Source organism: Coffea arabica, chromosome 1c (assembly GCF_036785885.1).
Source record: "Coffea arabica cultivar ET-39 chromosome 1c, Coffea Arabica ET-39 HiFi, whole genome shotgun sequence".
Lineage (NCBI taxonomy): Eukaryota > Viridiplantae > Streptophyta > Magnoliopsida > Gentianales > Rubiaceae > Coffea > Coffea arabica.
The window spans coordinates 6,725,609-6,745,932 of NC_092310.1; the positions used below are offsets into that span (position 1 = coordinate 6,725,609).

General features: G+C 36.5%; 3 protein-coding genes and 1 pseudogene across 15 annotated transcripts; 1 reads left to right on the forward strand and 3 right to left on the reverse strand.

The window, feature by feature from the left end:
- Window positions 1-4,504: 4,504 nt before the first annotated feature.
- Window positions 4,505-10,715, reverse strand: LOC113706114 (auxin-binding protein T85-like). Of its 6 annotated transcripts, XR_011816132.1 has the most exons (10): window positions 10,515-10,715; window positions 10,181-10,287; window positions 9,868-10,071; window positions 9,340-9,407; window positions 8,299-8,493; window positions 7,028-7,055; window positions 6,127-6,266; window positions 5,503-5,652; window positions 4,805-5,203; window positions 4,505-4,709 (listed from the first exon to the last, which is right to left on the reverse strand). XR_011816132.1 is itself a non-coding variant. In XM_072053592.1 (5 exons), exons 1-5 carry the CDS (start codon window positions 10,603-10,605, stop codon window positions 8,385-8,387), a joined length of 579 nt encoding a protein of 192 aa, XP_071909693.1. In that variant the 5' UTR covers window positions 10,606-10,715; the 3' UTR covers window positions 8,030-8,384. The 6 variants fall into 6 exon arrangements, 1 of the variants encoding a protein (XP_071909693.1); XR_011816129.1 differs by having other exon boundaries at window positions 4,505-5,203; XR_011816137.1 differs by having other exon boundaries at window positions 4,505-5,203; window positions 10,181-10,332; window positions 10,515-10,631.
- Window positions 10,647-11,561, forward strand: LOC113736784 (large ribosomal subunit protein uL30x-like; annotated as a pseudogene).
- A 523-nt stretch (window positions 11,562-12,084) lies between these two features.
- On the reverse strand, window positions 12,085-12,582 carry LOC140038760 (protein ALP1-like). The gene has a single exon (XM_072084026.1). It carries the CDS (start codon window positions 12,580-12,582, stop codon window positions 12,085-12,087), a length of 498 nt encoding a protein of 165 aa, XP_071940127.1.
- Window positions 12,583-13,394: 812 nt separating this feature from the next.
- LOC140008756 (uncharacterized) lies at window positions 13,395-20,195 on the reverse strand. Of its 8 annotated transcripts, none has more exons than XM_072053796.1 (9): window positions 19,951-20,195; window positions 19,771-19,823; window positions 18,242-19,686; window positions 17,557-17,898; window positions 16,746-17,456; window positions 15,264-15,298; window positions 15,093-15,184; window positions 14,408-14,749; window positions 13,395-14,307 (listed from the first exon to the last, which is right to left on the reverse strand). In XM_072053796.1, exons 8-9 carry the CDS (start codon window positions 14,438-14,440, stop codon window positions 13,645-13,647), a joined length of 696 nt encoding a protein of 231 aa, XP_071909897.1. In that variant the 5' UTR covers window positions 14,441-14,749; window positions 15,093-15,184; window positions 15,264-15,298; window positions 16,746-17,456; window positions 17,557-17,898; window positions 18,242-19,686; window positions 19,771-19,823; window positions 19,951-20,195; the 3' UTR covers window positions 13,395-13,644. The 8 variants fall into 8 exon arrangements, with proteins under 8 accessions (XP_071909897.1, XP_071909929.1, XP_071909836.1 ...); XM_072053828.1 differs by having other exon boundaries at window positions 19,771-19,829; XM_072053735.1 differs by having other exon boundaries at window positions 18,242-19,823.
- Between the last annotated feature and the right edge of the window lie 129 nt (window positions 20,196-20,324).

Genomic DNA, 20,324 nt, shown 5'->3' on the forward strand with positions numbered 1-20,324 from the left:
ACCAACCAAATCATATCATATCATGTATTTATTGGATAAATATCTAAATATTTATTTCTTATTGAAAGGATAATATTTAGAATTGTTTAACCCAAGTATATCTCTTATATACTGCAATGGCCTGGCCAGTAAAATGGCGCCACGTCACGTGTCCCCACAAGTCTGGCCAATCGAGAAATTCCTTATCTCTTTATTAATGAAGAGATAATATTTAGCTGGCACAGTCCTAATATGACTGTACGTCTTGCTAGGCAAGTAGAGTGGTGTACATGATCTCAACCTCCACCTCTTGCTACAACTATAAATAGAGGTCTCTCAACCAAGTTAAGGGGGACATAGAGATATCAAGAAGCATCTCATACACTCAAGTATTAAAGCTTCAAGCTACGAAGGTCTGGGTCTCAAAGCTCCTCAAGTCTTCCGCATATCAAGGCTTGAGCCTTCAAGTATTTTCAAATCCTTCAAATCTTCCATATCAAGATTTGAAGGAGTCGGTGGTTGATCCAAGAACAAGCTGCGAAGCCCTTGGATTGGTGTTCGAGGAGAAGAATCGAAGGAAACTCTCCATAAGTTCGAGAAACTTCCAGAGATTGTACCTACATATTTTTTTTCTAAGTTTATATAGTACATATTTGTCGTGTATTTCTTTTTCTTGTCGTTTTGCAGACTTGAAATTTTTATCGCGTACAGAAGAGACGAGTAATTTTGAGGAATATGTTCCTGTTATACAGTATCTGAACAAATGGCATCAGTTAGGAGAAGAGGAAACTTCAAGGGAAGATCAATCCTTCATTACAAGCCAATTTCTAGAGTTCCAGCCTTAAGGACAAGGCTATCCTCAATCAGAGGAGGTATTGTCAGGATTAGGGGTATCAATGAAAAAAGGCAAAAGTATTAAGGGTCGCAATAGTAAATATTAGAAGTAGTTAAAGGTAAAGGTAGTTAAAGGTCGTTAGAAAAAAATGCAGAATTTGGTACTGGAGTTAGAAACTAGCAAAGTCTCAACAATTGTGTATAAATTCTAAAATGTACTGGGATTGAAACAAGAAATGATAATTGAATTTTTCCCTCCTCTCTCGTTCTCTCTCTGGAATCTTCCTTTTTTTTCCTTTTCTCATTTACTTTCTAATTTTATTCTCTCTCTTTCTTCTTTTCTTCTTTCTGTTCATCTAATTCTACTAATCCTTGAAGATCCTGACAAATTGCACGTAGGAGGGGTGCCTTCCTATGGTCTCCCCCCCCCCCCCCCCAAGTGGAAGAGCCGACATTATAATTAGTGATAGTGGTAGCCTGTGTTCGCGTCACTCCTGCCCATCTCTAGTGAAGGTTTTTGAATATTTTTACCATGTAAGTGATTATGGTTCTTTACCTGCCCATCTCTAGTTCTTAATCTTTCTCTGTTTTGAAGTGATTATGGTTTCTTCTTAAATAAATTTTATATACATTGACAGTATATATTCTATCATTGATAGATTCATGACACATGTGCAAAATGGGTTTCAAATTTAAATTATATATAGTTGTCATTCATCCAAAATTGTACATTATCAGTGCAGGAAAGATTAATCCTTTCTTTAAACAAGGAGATTATGTATAACAATTTAGAAAGACTACATTTACACAGAAGATCAATTCATGGTCAATCTCCGCCTTTATTATGTTTAGGCAAGAAAAGTCTGCACCAATTCATATTTGTGTGCATCAAATTTGATAGAGAATGCGGTGACGTAGAGAGAGAGAGAGAGAGAGAGAGAGAGAGAGAGAGAGAGAGAGAGAGAGAGAGAGAGAGAGAGAGAGAGAGAGCTTTCTTTTTGTGATAAAATAGGAAAGTTAGAGACATATCTCACGTTTAAGAAAAAACAAACTAGGAAATTAAATTTAGTTCAGTTTTTGTCTTTATAAGAATTATCACTCTTTTTTTTTTTTTAAGAATTATCACGTTGATGGAGTACGAATAGCAATACCAGCTTTTTATGTGATTAATGCACTTTCTTTCTTGACCCTATACATAAAAAGGATAGCCTACGTGTTATTTTGAGCTGGTAAGAATTTAACTCGAGGATGTATGATTTAATCTTGTTGCTAAATAGGTAACTACCAAAAGAAGTCAAGAAATTTTTAAAATGTGTTGTAAAACTAATGAAATAACAAGATGTGGGATAACACAAAATAGAGAGAAGCCAAATAAAGTAGGGAACTATTCTTCCTTCTATTAACTCAAACGATCAAGGCTTACAAAGAGATGTTCAATCACCTCTATTTATAGAGAACACTGAATAAGCCAAAAGATTAACCTCTAAATATAAGAGAGGTTACGAATTAATTGTATAGGAAAACCAAACCGTTATCTATACTAACTCTTTTATCCTTGGAGGAATCAATTTTATCCTTGGGAGAATTCAATAGACATAGGAAACTTTAATGGATATTCATTCCTATTTAATTGTTTCATAACTAAATGCCAATCTTTGCTAGTTGTTGAGTTCTTGGAACTTGGAAGCTAATATATTTTTTCCCCTGCGTTCATAAAAATTGATTTACTCAACAAAATATATAGTTCCTCTAGAAAAACTTAGATGGTGTCAATTTAATCATACTATGCGACCATACTTGAATACCTCCACACTCATTGTATAATTTCTTATCTAAGTGGCTCATTAATGGTAATTTTAGATGTAGATACCATACTCAGATGGGCAAGCGATACTATCAAAGCAATTAATTATCTTCTTGCCAGAGTATATTTTACTTAAATATCAAGATTACCCTCAATCAATCAACTTTAGATATGTTCATTAATTACTCCTCTTTTTTTCTCTCTAATTAAGTATTTTTTATTAAGATCTCTCACTCTTCTTCCTATTATTTTCATTTCTCTCTTTTTCACTCACACACTAATATATCTATTATTTTATAATTAAATACGTAGGTTTTGCTAAAATCTTTTCTTATATCTTTTTGGTTCTATGTGATCTTCCTTTTTTATTCAATTCTAAAACTTTTATTTATTAATTTTTTTTAGAAATGGAACTTCATTTAACTCCAACAAATAATTATTATTATTAAGATGTCATTGTAACTCAATACTTTAGCATAAAATTTTTTTTTGACATGCAACATGCATTTTTCTTTTGAATTTTGCTCGTTTATCGTGTCTCTGAGCAACTAATACCATTAAAACTTTGCCATCTTTTTCTCTTTTATACTTGTCATATAAATCTTGAATTTTTATCTTTTATCAGGTATAAGACTTGATTTCTCTCAAGTATTCATATTATCTAATAATTAGATGAAAATAAGTTGAAATTCTATTACGTTATATATCTTATGAATATTGAAGAGAAAAGCTATTTTTTGGGACTATTTTCATTTTAAACTATTATTTATTTTGACTTAAACTACATTGTGATTGAAAAAAGAACCATTTGAGTAAATTTTTAAATATATATATATATATAAGGACGTATAGAATTAATATACAAGAAATTATTAAAACCAAGGCCAATTCAGTAAATCATGAAAATAATTCATGAATTAATGTGTGTGTGTGTGTGTGTGAGAGAGAGAGAGAGAGAGAGAGAGAGAGAGAGAGAGAGAGAGAGATGTAAGTAAGTGAGTGGAAAAAACTTTAATTGGAGAGAGAAGAAGAGGAGTAATTAGTGCTTAATGAATCTAAAAATATATGGACTTGATTGATTAAGGATAATATGGGCATTTGAAAAAAATTTACTATGACAGGAACATTATTGCCCTAAAAATAACGCCAGCCTACCTAGATGACAAGGAAACATGTTACGGTTTTAAATGTAGCAAGCGGAAACTTGGTTAAAACCCACCCTTGTGTACCCCCACATCTACCGACAAGGAGACAAAGAACGGTGCTGCAAGCCCTATAAGAGCTGGGAACGACCACCTTGCAGAGGTAATTGACGGTCCAAATCAGGTCCAATAAATTGAATTTGATTTTGACCGTTGATTATAAACAAAAAAAAAAGAGAGAATATATTGAACAGATTAGATTAATTGATGTGGTGGCTCATATCAACTAAGGGAACTCATATCTAAGCAGTGAACTAGTCTCACGGAAACAAGGCTAATGGCTCGAGAAAAAGTATTGAGATATTGATCAGTAGAAATATAAATATTTATCGATGGATAATATTTTGGGCAATCAATTTATTTAAAGCCTTTGGTTTCCGCTCAAATAGTTTTGGGTTAACTCACCAGTCACCAATGAGTTAGTGACTTCAATGGTTGATAAGCACTAATCCATCTGAACTGAAAGAGAGGTCTATTGCAATAGTTAGGATTCTTGTTCTGAATTCTATCTTATTTATTTAGCACCATCTTCTACCAAAGAAAAAGCAACATTTCCATCACGCCTAACAAAATATGTCACCTATCGAAAGATCAATATAACATTCTAGCTTGCAATGACTTAGCAAACAATCCGTGATTTAAAGTTCAGAAGGGAAAAGTACCAAGAAAAAAAATGATAGAACAGTGACCAGTAACACAACAGCCTAACACAAATTAACTAAGGAACCATGAATATACTTAGAAATAGATCTCACAATTATCAAGCTTCGCTCTGTGTCTAATACCAATAATAACTGGATTGGACACAACAGACCCCATTGCATCTACTATGGTCCGTCCCACTTCAGTCTCAAAAATCACGAAACAATGTCAGAAGAACAGGTTTCTTACTATAGCAACAAACATAAACAACAAGGTGTCAGCAATCTAAAAAAATGCAGGGGCCAACAAAGCAATACAGAAAGATCCAGGCACCGGGAATCACCTTTGATCAACGACATGATCTCTAGCAATAACAGAAACACCATCTAAAAGTGCCTTTCTCGCTGGTAAAGCATATAAAAAGGAAGCCAGTGACTCAATTATAGAGGCACGGCCATCAACCAAATGTTGGAAAAGAGGTAAAAGGGCAAATATCAAGATCAGGCAGAAGGCTCAGTTTGTCATCAAGATCAGGCAGAAGGCTCAGTTTGTCAAGCTCGCCAACTTCTTTGATTAGAGTATCATCATTTATAATTTAGTAGAAGTGATACGCAACCGGTGCAACAGTTTTGGGAATTTCTTCAACGGCAGCATTATTAATACAGCACATTTTAAAAGGAACAAGCAGTTTTTTGACGCGAGCAGCATTACGATCGAAAGCAACAGCAGAAACCTCTACTCCCTGAATCACACAAGAAACATAAGGAATAAACAAAACTGAAAATATAACACAGGTTACATGTTTTGATCTTTGTCTTTTGAAGAGCTAAATTGCATTAATGTTAAAAATGGTAAACCAGATGCTCAAATTCACTATACAACCTGTACAGTTGGCTCAAAAATAGGATAATTTTTTCATTCCAAACCCCCGAGACATTAACACTGAATATATTATTGAAATCATTACTGTATACTTCAAGTAAGCAAAAGGACCACATAGTAAACTATGACACCACAAAAGGGGCAAAAAGCTAAACCTACATGCAAATTGTCAAAGACAAAGTGACAATACACTTTCGTGGCACATTCAGCATCAGTAGTTTTAAGATGTGAGGCCTCAATGACTTGGATGATAGTCCGTCAAAGCAAAGAACTGTGGACCTCAAATATACTCAATCCCTTTACATCCATCTAACAACAAAAGGAAAGAGAAACACGTCAAGAAAGGAAAATGGGGAAAAAATGGTGAAACCATGTGGACTATACATGCATAGAGAATTCAAGAAAAAGAGAAAAAGAATAGCAAAAGTAAAGTAATAGCAAATATAGAGGCCAGAATAGAAAAAATGATACTCAATACAATGAAGAAACTGCATTCAACACAAGCAAACATGAACAAAGGTAACAATGTTAACCTTTCCCCCCAAAAAAAAAAAGGAAAAAAAGACTTCACAGCACACACAAATGGAAAAAAAAAAGGTAAACCAGATGCTCAAATTCACTATACAACATGTCCAGTTGGCTAAAAAATAGTATAATTTTTTCATTCCAAACCCCCGCGGCATTAACACTGAATATATTACTGAAATCGTTACTATATACTTCAAGTAAAAGGACAGCAGAGTAAACTACGATAGCACAAAAGGGGCAAAACGCTAAACCTACATGCGAATCATCAAAGACAAAGCGATGATACACTTTCGTGGCACATTCTGCATCAGTAGTTTTTAGATGTGAGGCTGGATGATAGTCCGTTGAAGCAAAGAACCGTGGACCTCAAATATACTCAATGCCTTTACATCCATCTAACAACAAAAGGAAAGAGAAAACAGGTCAAGAAATGAAAATGAGGATAAAAAGGTGAACCCATGTGGACTACACATGCATAGAGAAATCAAGAAAAAGAGGGAAAAAGCATAGCAAAAGTAAAGTAATAGCTAATAGAGAGGCCAGAACAGGAAAAAAAGGATACTCAATATATTGAAGAGACTGCATTGAATACAACCAAACATGAACAAAGGTAACAATGTCAACCTCTCCCCCCCCCCCCCAACAAAAAAACAAAAAAAAAAAAGGGGAAAAAAAACTTCACAGCATACACAGATGAATAAGTCCGGCGGAAGGAAGGAAAAAGGACAAGCAGGTGTACACAATGAATTGGATGGTAAGAGTAAACCAAAGCAGAGAACCATGGACCTCAATATGCACAATAACTTTACACACATCTGATATCAAAAGCAAATAAAAAACAGGGCAAGACAGAAAAATAAGGGAAAAAACCGAAAAGAAAACCATGAGGAATATACACACATCCAGAATCCAAGGAAAAGGGAAGAAAAGTTCAAAGGAAAAGGAAGGGAAATGATAGCAGAAGTAAAGAAGCAGCAAATACTAAAAAAAAAAAAAAACTCACTAAAGAAAGGAAAATAGATAACACAATGGGAAAAAACATAGCCAAAACCAAAGCACACTAATTACAGAATAAAAGCAACCAAAGCAGAAGGATTAAAGTGTAAAATTAAGAGATAAATAGCATTAAAAAAAGAAAAAAAAAAGAATAATTCACCAGGATTGATGGAGGAAGAATAAGCTCCCTGCAAAAAAATAGTAAATGAGAAGAATGGAAGAAAAGAAAGAAATATTTGGCTGGATACAAAGAAATCAAAGACAAAAAAACTAATCCATTCAGAGCATCTAAGATAAAATAGTTCAAATAAAGGTTAAAAATTAAACCATAAAAAGGAAAGTAAATGGGAAAGTTATGGAATTACTGCAGCAAGTTTTTCCGTCTTAACCAACTGTAGTGGTGGTGGACCAAAAAAGGAAGGAGGAAGAGGAAAAGGGTGAGGTGAAGGAGAAGGGGAAGAGAGGGGCAAGCGGCAGAAATTTGAGAGACCCTAGAGAGCAAGTCTATGTAGATGTCTATCAATCCCAGTCCATTGCATGAAGGGTTTTAGCGATCTTAAAAAAAAGGCTGGCAACCCAAGTGTGCGGCACGTAGGAGGACGAAAGAATTGTGCTGGATCCAATTGCCATTTTATCTACTTATGTTGAAAAGTCTCCTCTCTTCCATATGTTATTAAATTGTCCAACTTCCCTTGTTGATGTTTCCTTAAGGCTTAATGTAATTAAACCAAACTGTGTCAAGGATTATGTGGCTCAACTTATTTTTTGATTTTTATTATATTTAAAATAAAAACTGAAGCCAGTCACAATCATTTGTCAACCTCTTATGGCAGAACCAATAACCATAGCGGGTATATGACTATGTCCCTCCTCAAACCCTCTCCTTTTGCCTGGTAAAAATTAGAGTGGTTGTTGAAGTGAAATCTCACAAAAAAATTAGTCACTGGTTGCCCTGTTATATATTTTCAGTTGTACCCAGTTCCAGAGATTTTCAAGAATAGAATGCTCTGCCTCAGCCGGTCTAAGAAAGAAATACGTACTAGAGTGCTTCAGACAAGAAAATATGTATACCAACTACAAAGTTCCATGAGGTATAACATATAAGCTGTAATTAATCAAAAATAGAAATTAAAAACGCAACAAAGGGATGAAACAAACGATAGAGAAGAAACTTGTCAATTCTTTAATCGAACATGTAAGTTGGTACAGAAGAAGATCTCCACAGAACTTTTGTCATGCTTCAGTCTGCTGTAGTTATATCTCATTCGTATATAGAAAATATACAATGGAAATTGACTATTCTCAAAATGCTTGCTACAACAACTTGGGCGCTGAAATCATCCAGCAAAAAGGGTAATGAAATGCATCCATCCAACAGAACCAAACGATACTCATCCTTTTGATCTGAAGAAGGCAACAGTTTAATTGTACCTCACGAAATGAGAATTGCTTCATGCTTGCAACTGATTGGATAAAATTTGACTTCCACTAATTGTGCAAGATTCTTGCTTTCCAAGTTAAAGCTCATCTTTTGTTGGAGGCATAAGGTAACACTCTTCATCCCAATAATAAGGGAACTTCAATTTGGCTGCGGTATGCGGCATATGCCAGTCATCATATATAAACCTGAAAGCATGAACACAGAACATAATTATCATTTCCTAACCATAAAAGCAAGTATATGAGGGGATACATCTACTTATGTATATTAATCTACTAAGTCTCGCAATAATCAGATATATGAAAGTATGACAGAAAGAATCCATCAATTGCTTCAAATAAAGAACTCAATCCATCAAAAACATCTATCCTATTCTCCACTACAAGGTCCAACAGAAAAAGATCGATTTGCAAAAGATAATTGGCACCTAGCATTCCCCTTGTTCTCCCTGTCCTTCTAATATATGTTTCTCTTCATCCATCTAGTCTCCACTATCCACAAAACCCGGCAACTTGAAGTTTTCTATTTGGAAAGAATCACACTTTTGGCTCCTCTAGTCTCTTAAATCCATCCATTTTCCCAAAATATGTCCATCTTTTCTTCTCAATTTGATCCTTGCACTAGCTTCATCATCGACTAAACCATCATGTTTCCATATGACCTAAAGAAGAATATAGTTCATCACTAACACACAGCTTACTCCAGCTACAACATCTCTTGAAATTATCTTTGAAGTAAAATTTCTGCAAAACGCTTTTTGGTTCATCGAATAAATGACCTTTCTTTCTGAGTAGTTTATCTCAGAAATTTCAAAAATTCATTTCTGTGGCACTTTAACCAGCAACAAGAACATATGACCATCATATATATATATATATATATATATGAAAATTGAAACTTGTTTCCCTCCAAAGTAACTTCCATAAATCAGATATTTACTTGAGACACTAGTATTACAGATCTAACATGAATAACGTAAATTGATGAGATGCAAGGCAACTAGAAATGATTGAAGTCCAGAGCATACTTACACTTTAACTGGAGGACGAGAGACAACAACCAAGAACTGTAAATCCTCCTCTTTGTTTGTGTTCCATATCTGTAACAAAAATAAATGAACAAAAAGTTTTCTGCATATAACAGGATACTTTAGCATGAATGCTGCAAACTCATAATTAGTCAATCTATACCTTACTAGCAACAACAATTCCACAAGTCATGGAGAACAGGAAGGACAAAAAAAGGATTGTAAACTGAGATTAAAAATAGAAAAAGAAAAAAAAGGAACAATAAACTTTAAACATAGTCAATTTCATTAGTGTGGGATGGGGCTTCATCCTGCAACAGTTAATAAACTTTTCTTGTGACCTTTCCCTTCCATTCACTCAGATTTCTTCCTTTCATGCTGTGAAACCCCCTCCTCCACTCGATAAGGGAAAAAAACAATGGCAAGAATGATGTTCAATTTTCTTTCTATGCAGCTATTGCCGAATTGAATACAGATATATTTGCAAAAGTTCTGCATCAAACTAAGAAAAGCAAAAGTCAAAACAATTCACCTGATGAGCATCATTAACAGGGATATGAAACGTGCTATTAGAGAAGATAGGAAGCTCTTGTGGGTTGCCAGGGTATTTGGGGTGTGAATTAGAAGCAAGATAAAGAGTCCCACTCCCTTTCAGTACCACGAATACTTCCTCGCATGAATGCCTATGAATTGGAGTGTGAGATCCAGGAGAAAATGTTTGCAGCCATACCTCAACCTATTGAAAGAGCATTCATAGAATTTAGGGCTAAGAGACGCAAGAAAGCTACCTCCTAATTTTCAATTTACCAGTTTAACACCAGAGAATTGGTATTGGATTAACTTACCTCTTTCATCCCATGTAAAAGCGAACCGGCTATGGTCATGTGAGACAAACCGGGTCTACCATAACTATCCTGCGTAAGCTCACTGATATTCCTCACCAGTGGAAGCCCTAGATTATAATTGAGAAGCTTTCTTCATATTGATTTCTTCCATACTGTACTAAAAAAATCACCACACTATACTAACAAAATCACTTCTTTTAACCCACAAAAAAAAAAAAAAATCACTTCGAAAGCAAAAACACATAAAAGGAGGAACAGAGAATGAATCTTGCAAAGCGAAAATGATATCAGTTATACTCATTGATTGGGGAAGAGAAGAAATGCAAAAACTTGCCTTCGGTCGAAGAGCAGGGATAGCCGTCGGCATTGGAGCTAAGATGGAGGGCTGTAACTAAAAGCGCCAACAGCACTCGCCGCCGGGACATATTCTCGGCCAGGACTGCACAGACCGCTCAGGTCTACGATTATGAAAGATATGGAAAATCTAAACGGGTATTGTGTCACGTGACATCATGTGATACTGAAATCGGGGCTCAAAACAATTTTGGAATTGGCTCCTTCAAGGATTAGCCCTTTTAGTTTGTACGCTCTTGGCCCACGTTACCATTCCAAGGATCCGTTTGGAACCTGAATTTTTTGAAAATTTATCTAAAATTTTACTGTAGATCACTGTAGAAGTAGTAGAAAAAACTTACTGTATAAGTTTTTTAAAAACTTTACTGTAGCAATTTTTTAAAAATTTTAGGGTAGCAATTTTTTTACAAAATTTTTTTATAACTTAAAAAAAAATTTAGGGAAAAATTCCCTCCCTAAATTTTTTTTTTCCTGTATCCAAAAATTGTGCTCTATATTACTGTATCAAAATTAGGATTACATTTTTGTCAACCCGAAAGCCAAGTTGCTTTTCATTGTTCGCATTCGAGGTATCAATGCTATGCATCCAAGGACTAAGAAGATTTTGCAGCTTCTGCGCCTGAGATAGATATTTAATGGTGTATTCCTAAAGGTTAACAAGGCAACGCTGAATATGCTACACCGAGTTGAGCCTTATGTTGCTTATGGATACCCCAACTTGAAGAGTGTTAAGGAATTGATTTACAAGAGAGGCTATGGCAAGGTAAACAAGCAGAGAATTGCATTGACTGACAACTCAATCATTGAACAGGCTTTGGGAAAACATGGTATTATCTGCATTGAAGACCTTGCCCATGAGATCCTGACAGTTGGACCTCACTTTAAGGAGGCAAACAATTTTCTCTGGCCATTCAAACTTAAGGCGCCTCTTAGTGGCTTGAAGAAGAAGAGAAATCACTATGTTGAATGAGGCGATGCTGGCAACCGTGAAGACTATATCAATGAACTTATCAGGAGAATGAACTAGATTGATTGCTACAATAAATGAATCATTGTTACAGTTTTGGAGGTCCTTTCCGATGGATTTTTAAGTTTATCCATAACCCCTTTCTAGACGTGATTTAGGATCATATTTAGATCAATTTTTTATTTTCATCTTTTAATTGTCACCTTAAAGCAACTTTGCTAGACCTTAGATTTTGTGAGAATTTAAGGTGATTTTGTTCTAAAAATAAAAATAAAAAAGTTACACATGGAGATTTTCTTATATTTCACAGTAATATAAAAGCTCACACCTGTATGCAAACAATTTGTTATAACAAAATAATTTGGACAAGTTGTAAAAATATTACATTCACTCAAGTGGAAAGGAATCCGTTAACCCAACCTTGACAAGAAGGCTTAAATTTTTACAGTACCAAATATCCATCCCAAATATTAAAAAAGAGTCATATTATACAACTGAAAATAGTTCGAGCTACGTGGAAATCAAGCGTGGCAACCATATACTACTCATTTCGGTGAAGGTACATGTGATCAGCCATTACATTTCATAATTCTTTCCAATCATGGAGTGCTTCTGGAGTGACATGAAATTGTGGCATTTGAGCTCCTTCGGTATCTGCGCCATCCATATTTGCTTCATCCTTCAAGTAGATGTCATATGGCTGCATCTCCCTAATGAAATTGTGCAGTACACAGCACACCACTACAATGTTCCTCTGTGCCTCAATAGGATAGTTTTTCATTGGACCATCCAAAATTTTGAATCTCATTTTCCATACCCCAAACGTCCTCTCTATTATATTCTGAACCGAAGAATGGCGGCGATTAAATAATCTTTTTTGTGCAGTTTGTGATCTCCCTCCTAGACCACTCTTAAAAGGGGCCATGAATCCTGGCATGTGTCTATACGCTGCATCAACCATGTAATATTTTTCAGCCGGTGGTACAGGAAATGCTGCATCCGGATTGGATATAGCATCCAATAAGACACAGCTATCATGGGCACTTCCTTCCCGGCCAGCTCTGACATATACGAACCTCATATCATGGTCACATGCAGCTAAAACATTCTATGAAAGCGTGTCTTTTCTGTTATGAAAGGCATCATGTTCCTCTCTTGGCACGCTTGTCGAGACATGTGTTCCATCAATAGCCCCAATACAATCCTACATATTGAATTTGAATGCAAATTAGTCATAAATTTAACTTATGAGTTTTAAGATGCGGCCAGGTACCTTAAACCATGGATAAAATCATCTATTATTCCGAATCCGAGAATGAGTAGTATCTGTGTTTCTATGTCGGAGTACAATAGGTGCTAATTGGACTAAGGCATGGCATAGGCGGCATACGTGTCGATGAATTGTCTCAGTGGAATGCTGGAATTGTTCACCTAGCACTTTTTGTGTCAAATCATGGCTCACACCATATAAGGCAATTGCTACGCTTTCCTCTAAAGTCACTTTATCACAGGGGCCCTCAGTAATGTATCCACCTTCTCGCAATATCCGATATAGTTGAATAAATGTGGGCACATTCATGCGCATGTTGTTAAGCATCCTAATGCACTTTCCCCCTAATAGGTCCTTAACCCAACCCTGACCAGTCATAGCACTCGTGTGGACTAGCTGTCTTGTCCTTGGAACCTGATAGGTTTGAAAGTGCCACTGTAGAATCAACACAGCAGTTGCGGCTCTTCTTGCATCCTCTGGGTCATCTAAATTTACTCCAAAATTGGGCAGAGTGCTAGCCATTTATCCTCTGTATGGACAAAACACCTGCATGGGAAAATAAAGTACAGGATAAGGCCCAAATGCCTCAAAAGCTAGGAATATGTGAACTAGTCAAGCAACTCTTATATTAAAGTAGAAATCCTATTTATTATTAATTCTCTCAAAAAGTGCATATTCGAAATGCCGAAAGTTTATCAAATCATCTTGAAATGATCCAAACTATGAAATAAGACAACCCCAGTGCAAGTTCGTTTCCCAACAGGGAAAACTAGCATCCTTCAATCACAAATACAAATATTTTACATTAAAACATGCAAACTTATAGCCTTCCAACTGGAGATGAACCTCTAGGCACATGCAGGTCTCAATCATCTAGTTCGCCCCCCCAATACTCAGTGCATATAACCGTTTCCTAGCATCACTCTTTTGACTCAGAAACATCCTCTGATGGTCCGTGGAATCAGCCAACTTCACAGCTGCTGTAATGAATACTTTATCCGGCAAGCTTTCTATTTTGTTTAAGGCTGCATCTGCCTTTATCACCGAGAAAGAGTCATCATCCACGTAATTTGGAGGAGGAGGAGGAGCTGGAGTAGCAGCAGGTGGGGGTGGTAGGGCATCTACGCTCTGGGAGGTGCTCCGATCGGAAGCAAACGTTGCATCCATCCAAGATATGGCATTATTGTAGGAGGTTCGACTTAGACCAGGCGGGAGGTCGCCGTCCCCGGCGAATGAAGATTCCAGAGTCTTCCCTTTCCCTTTGCCTTTGCTCTTTGAATGTTTGGCATCCGATTTCCTAGTTGGAGGCATAGGAGGGATCATTTCATCAATCAGGTCCACGTGCTCCATGCCCTGGCCACCCATATTGTGATATGCTTGACTTTGCCTCGCCCTTATCTCATCATTAATGTCAACTGGTGGCTGGTTTGAATCCCTTGCATATTGCCTTTGGGTATCCATTTTGTCAAACACCTCCGATAACATGTAGAAGACACGGCAATCTTTGTTGTGGAAAGTCTCAAAAGATGGGTTCTTCTACACATTTAACACCAAAAATTAGCCATTAGAGGATGTTAAAAAACAGCTTTTTACACTTTATAAGCTTATGATGAAATACAAAAAATTAATTTTCTACCTTAATCATAACTTGCCATTTGCTTTCGTCCATAGTTACAGTCTAAAGGAGGGGATCCCATCCGGCCCCAGTCACCCTCAACCGCATGTGATTGTATTCTTGTGTCAGATGCCTTAATGCATAATACTTCGCCTTGATTTGATTTGGATCAAAGTGGCATCCTTTTTTGACAAATTCATCAACAATTGCCGGGAAGACCTCGCTCTTTAAGTTGCCCTTGTTCATTCTATTATCCCATTTAATTTCAACCAAGTATTCTGCAAATTCAAGCTCTCGCTCTATTGGAAATTGGGCACGACCTTGCCTTGATGAACCAACCTTGCCAGCCATTGATTTTTTACACTTTATGTACGACAAATAGATTAGCGAAAGTTGGCAATTAAGGATGCTAAACAGAAATTGAAAGGCATCTATAGCATCCAATGCAAGTAGTTTATGTATAGCCCCAATGGAAGTAAACACTAATTTATCTATAGCCCCAATGCAAGTAAACAAAAATCTTATACAGATATTTATCTATGGATTCTCTTATTGCATATATAGCAATAGAAGTATTAACACAGGTGAATCACGTCTAAATAATAGCAAAGAACAAATAGGATAGCCAATCCCAATACAGGACACACAAAATAGTTAACTCTTATATTATAGACGGGGTTGGAAAAAGAGACTGGTCAGATAATACCTTGAAGTAATTGGTGATAGAAAGCTGTAAGTCGTTCTCTCCACACTCGGACCAAATAGTGGTAACAGGATCAGGAAGTAAGAGTTTTCCGACTGTTAGCGAAAGTAAACATTAGCCAGGCCATTTCTTAACAATCTGATATGCAAGTTGAAAAAAAACCCCAAAACAAACCTCTAGAAACGGATCTAGTGCACGACGGCATAAACCTGTGGACAGAAGAATGTATGCCTATGATAAGTAATGTTGGAAATAAGCACCAAATTACCTAAATCTATAAAAAAAAAAACAGAAAAATGAGCTAAAGAAAGAAATGAAAAATTCCACAATCAACCAAGATAGCTATTTGCAGTCAATTCCATGTCAAGCTACCATAGTATATAACAAATCAATTCAACAGACACATTAGCATTTGGCATAGTATATAATTACGGTGAAAACACATTAGCATTTGGCATTGCTTGGACCGAACAGATAGGGTTGTGCATAGAAGAAAAAAAACATCTTAATATCCAGAACCAGTGTTTTTACAACTAAAAGAAATGGTCAAACAGCACATTGTACTCGTTTGTAAACAGATATTGACATCTTCATCTGGAAAACAAACATTTAAGACCAGATATTGACGATAAAAAATAACTTGTTGACATGATTAAAACTATTCTGTCATGCAAGTCTATCATCTTATTCGCTAGTTTAAGCTGCAGAAATTTGTACCATTAATGGCCTAAGAAAAAGCAACCAACTAAACAGGCGACAAGCAATAAATACTCAAGTACCTCCAGAAAATTTAAAAGCTTTCATTGGCTGGGGAAACGAAATTACTCTCAAAGTACCAGCATATACAATAGCAAATTCATCCTGGTGAAATTAATTGCATGCTACAGGGCCAATAAATAAATAAAGATGTCTAACAGACCAACCTCCAGTATGAATTCTCTGAACAAAATGCAATAGAAAAACCAAGAAATAGTGCAAAGTTCGAAAACTTGGAAGTTCCATACACACAACATCCCCATTTCATACACACAACATCTAGGAGGTGCGACTTATACAAGCTTCAATCACTCTAAACCAGAAATGAATTCCAAATACGAAAAATGCTCTTACAGGGAAATAATGGCCATTCAACCACTCTAAACCAACACATATTCCTAACTAAAATACCAGATTTGCTTTTGCCTTTTTTCCATTACAAGCCTCAATTATGGTTCATCCAATAAACAAAAAAAACTCAAGTAATCAGGAAAAACACTAAATCATGGCCAAACCAGAACTATTTTGTCTTCATAATTCATACTTAAATCCCGTGTCATAAGATAATTTTCATTAAATAGCATCTAATTTAAGTATAAGATCTGACCTATAGGAAATTTTTACACATAACAACACACAGAGTTCTCTCGACTTCAATTGAAATTATTCACAAGTAGGTGAATCTTAGAATATCCTGTATACTCAGATCAGAAAGATTACAAATGTACCGCAAAGGCCATAAAATTAGCAACAATCCCACCAATTTAAAAAAAATACCCAAATGGAAAGGAATGTACCGGGAAAAGCGACTGCTCAGTCATTTTAGCAAACTGCCACTTCAAAAAAAAAGGAAAATCAAACATCCGAGCTAATCTTGTAACAGTTCTGGTAATTATGCACCTGAAAGTAGAGGGCTTTTGTAGCGGCCGGACAAGGGCAGCTGTTGCAGAGCTCACCGTGATGGACGACACTACTATCAGCCACCGTAGACTCTTGCCGGACTTCAACGAGTGTCGATGACGAAAATACTACTCATTTGGAGGACACCAGCGAGACTGCTACACCAATAGAGGAGTGTAGAAAAACCTCGTGTGCAGCTTGTCTTTGGGTTTATCAGCCTACCAGTGAGAAGAATTAACTTGGTGTTCACCTGCGGTTCAGCAATAGGAAGCCTGCGGGTGCGGGTGGTAGGGCATCTACGCTATGGGAGGTGCTCCGATCGGAAGCAAACGTTGCATCCATCCAAGATATGGCATTATTGTAGGAGGTTCGATTTAGACCAGGCGGGAGGTCGCCGTCCCCGGTGGATGAAGATTCCGGTGTCTTCCTTTTCCCTTTGCCTTTGCTTTTTGAATGTTTGGCATCCGATTTCCCAGTTGGAGGCATAGGAGGGATCATTTCATCAGTTAGGTCCACGTGCTCCGTGCTCTGGCCACCCATATTGTGATATGCTTGACTTTGCCTCGCCCATATCTCATCATTAATGTCAACTGGTGGCTAGTTTGAATCCCTTGCATATCGCCTTTGGGCATCAATTTTGTCAAACACCTCCGATAACATGTAGAAGATTTAGCAATCTTTGTTGTGGAAAGTCTCAGAAGATGGGTTCTCCTACACATTTAACACCAAAAATTAGCCATTAGAGGATGTTAAAAAAACAGTTTTTACACTGTATAAGCTTATGATGAAATACAAAAAATTAATTTTCTACCTTAATCATAACTTGCCATTTGCTTTCGTCCATAGTTACAGTCTAAAGGAGGGGATCCCATCCGGCCCCAGTCACCCTCAACCGCATGCGATTGTATTCTTGTATCAGATGCCTTAATGCATAATACTTCACCTTGATTTGATTTGGATCAAAGTGGCATCCTTTTTTGACAAATTCATCAACAATTGCCGGGAAGACCTCGCTCTTTAAGTTGCCCTTGTTCATTCTATTATCCCATTTAATTTCAACCAAGTATTCCGCAAATTCAAGCTCTCGCTCTATTGAAAATTGGGCACGACCTTGCCTTGATGAACCAACCTTGCCAGCCATTGATTTTTTACACTTTATGTACGACAAATAGATTAGCGAAAGTTGGCAATTAAGGATGCTAAACAGAAATTGAAAGGCATCTATAGCATCCAATGCAAGTAGTTTATGTATAGCCCCAATGGAAGTAAACACTAATTTATCTATAGCCCCAATGCAAGTAAACAAAAATCTTATACAGATATTTATCTATGGATTCTCTTATTGCATATATAGCAATAGAAGTATTAACACAGGTGAATCACGTCTAAATAATAGCAAAGAACAAATAGGATAGTCAATCCCAATACAGGACACACAAAATAGTTAACTCTTATATTATAGATGGGGTTGGAAAAAGAGACTGGTCAGATAATACCTTGAAGTAATTGGTGATAGAAAGCTGTAAGTCGTTCTCTTCACACTCGGACCAAATAGTGGTAACAGGATCAGAAAGTAAGAGTTTTCCGACTGTTAGCGAAAGTAAACATTAGCCAGGCCATTTCTTAACAATCCGACATGCAAGTTGAAAAAAAACCCCCCAAAACAAACCTCTAGAAACGGATCTAGTGCACAACGACATAAACTTGTGGACAGAAGAATGTATGCCTATGATAAGTAATGTTGGAAATAAGCACCAAATTACCTAACTCTATAAAAAAACAGAAAAATGAGCTAAAGAAAGAAATGAAAAATTCCATATTCAACCAAGATAGCTATTTGCAGTCAATTCCATGTCAAACTGCCATAGTATATAACAAATCAAATCAGCAGACACATTAGCATTTGGCATAGTATATAATCACGGTGAAGACACATTAGCATTTGGTATTGCTTGGACCGAACAGATAGGGTTCTGCATAGAAGAAAAAAAGCATCTTAATATCCAGAACCAGTGTTTTTACAACTAAAAGAAATGGTCAAACAGCACATTGTACTCATATGTAAACAGATATTGACATCTTCATTTGGAAAACAAACATTTAAGATCAGACATTGGCGATAAAAAATAACTTGTTGACATGATTAAAACTATCCTGTCATGCAAGTCTGTCATCTTATTCGCTAGTTTAAGCTGCAGAAATTTGTACCATTAATGGCCCAAGAAAAAGCAACCAACTAAACAGGCAACAAGCAACAAATATTCAAGAACCTCCAGAAAATTTAAAAGCTTTCATTGGCTGGGGAAACGAAATTACTCTCAAAGTACCAGCTTATACAATAGCAAATTCATCCTGGTGAAATTAATTGCATGCTACAGGGCCAATAAATAAATAAAGATGTCTAACAGACCAACCTCCAGTATAAATTCCCTGAACAAAATGCAATAGAAAAACCAAGAAATAGTGCAAAGTTCGAAAACTTGGAAGTTCCATACACACAACATCCCCATTTCATGCACACAACATCTAGGAGGTGCGACTTATACAAGCTTCAACCACTCTAAACCAGAAATGAATTCCAAATACGAAAAATGCTCTTACAGGGAAATAATGGCCATTCAACCACTCTAAACCAACACATATTCCTAACTAAAATACCAGATTTGCTTTTGCCTTTTTTCCATTACAAGCCTCAATTATGGTTCATCCAATAAACAGAAAAAACTCAAGTAATCAGGAAAAACACCAAATCATGGCCAAATCAGAACTATTTTATCTTCATAATTCATACTTAAATCCTGTGTCATAAGATAATTTTCATTAAATAGCATCTAATTTAAGTATAAGATCTGACCTGTAGGAAATTTTTACACATAACAACACACAGAGTTCTCTTGGCTTCAATTGAAATTATTCACAAGTAGGTGAATCTTAGAATATCCTGCATACTCAGATCAAAAAGATTACAAATATACCGCAAAGGCCATAAAATTAGCAACAATCCCACCAATTTAAAAAAACATACCCAAATGGAAAGGAATGTTCCAGGAAAAGTGACTGCTCAGTCATTTTAGCAAGCTGCCGCTTCAAAAATAAAAGGAAAATCAAACATCCGAACTAATCTTGTAACAGTTCTGGTATTTATGCACCTGAAAGTAGAGGGCTTTTGTAGCGGCCGGACGAAGGCAGCTGTTGCAGAGCTCACCGTGGTGGACGACGCTACTATCAGCCACCGTAGGCTCTTGCTGGACTTCAGCAAGTGTCGATGACGAAAATGCTACTTCTTCGGAGGACACTAGCGAGACTGCTATACCAGTAGAGGAGTGTAGAAAAACCTCGTGCGCAGCTTGTCTTTGGGTTTATCAGCCAACCAGCGAGAAGAATTAGCTTGGTGTTCACCTGTGATTCAGCAATAGGAAGCCTGCCTTCTGTGCGTTGAGTTGAGGAAGACGGGACAAGTTTTTGGGTTTACGAAGACAAGAAAAAAGGACGGGCAAAAAAACACAAGTTTTTTTTGTCCAAAACGACGTAGTTTCATTAAAGTTTCAGACAAAGTCCAAAATTTTTATAAGAGTTTTT

Bases quoted from the DNA above. Each gene is read 5' to 3' on its own strand.
- LOC140008756 (XM_072053796.1), bottom strand. From the start codon at position 14,440: ATGGACGAAAGCAAATGGCAAGTTATGATTAAG. The intron at 14,308-14,407 runs GTAGAAAATTAA...TTAAATGTGTAG, and splicing joins AATGGCAAGTTATGATTAAG to AAGAACCCATCTTTTGAGAC.
- LOC113706114 (XM_072053592.1), bottom strand. From the start codon at position 10,605: ATGTCCCGGCGGCGAGTGCTGTTGGCGCTTTTAGTTACAGCCCTCCAT. The intron at 10,288-10,514 runs GCAAGTTTTTGC...ATTATAATCTAG, and splicing joins TCCCTGCTCTTCGACCGAAG to GGCTTCCACTGGTGAGGAAT. The intron at 10,072-10,180 runs GTAAGTTAATCC...CTCTTTCAATAG, and splicing joins TTTTACATGGGATGAAAGAG to GTTGAGGTATGGCTGCAAAC.
- LOC140038760 (XM_072084026.1), bottom strand. From the start codon at position 12,582: ATGAGGTTCGTATATGTCAGAGCTGGCCGGGAAGGAAGTGCCCATGAT.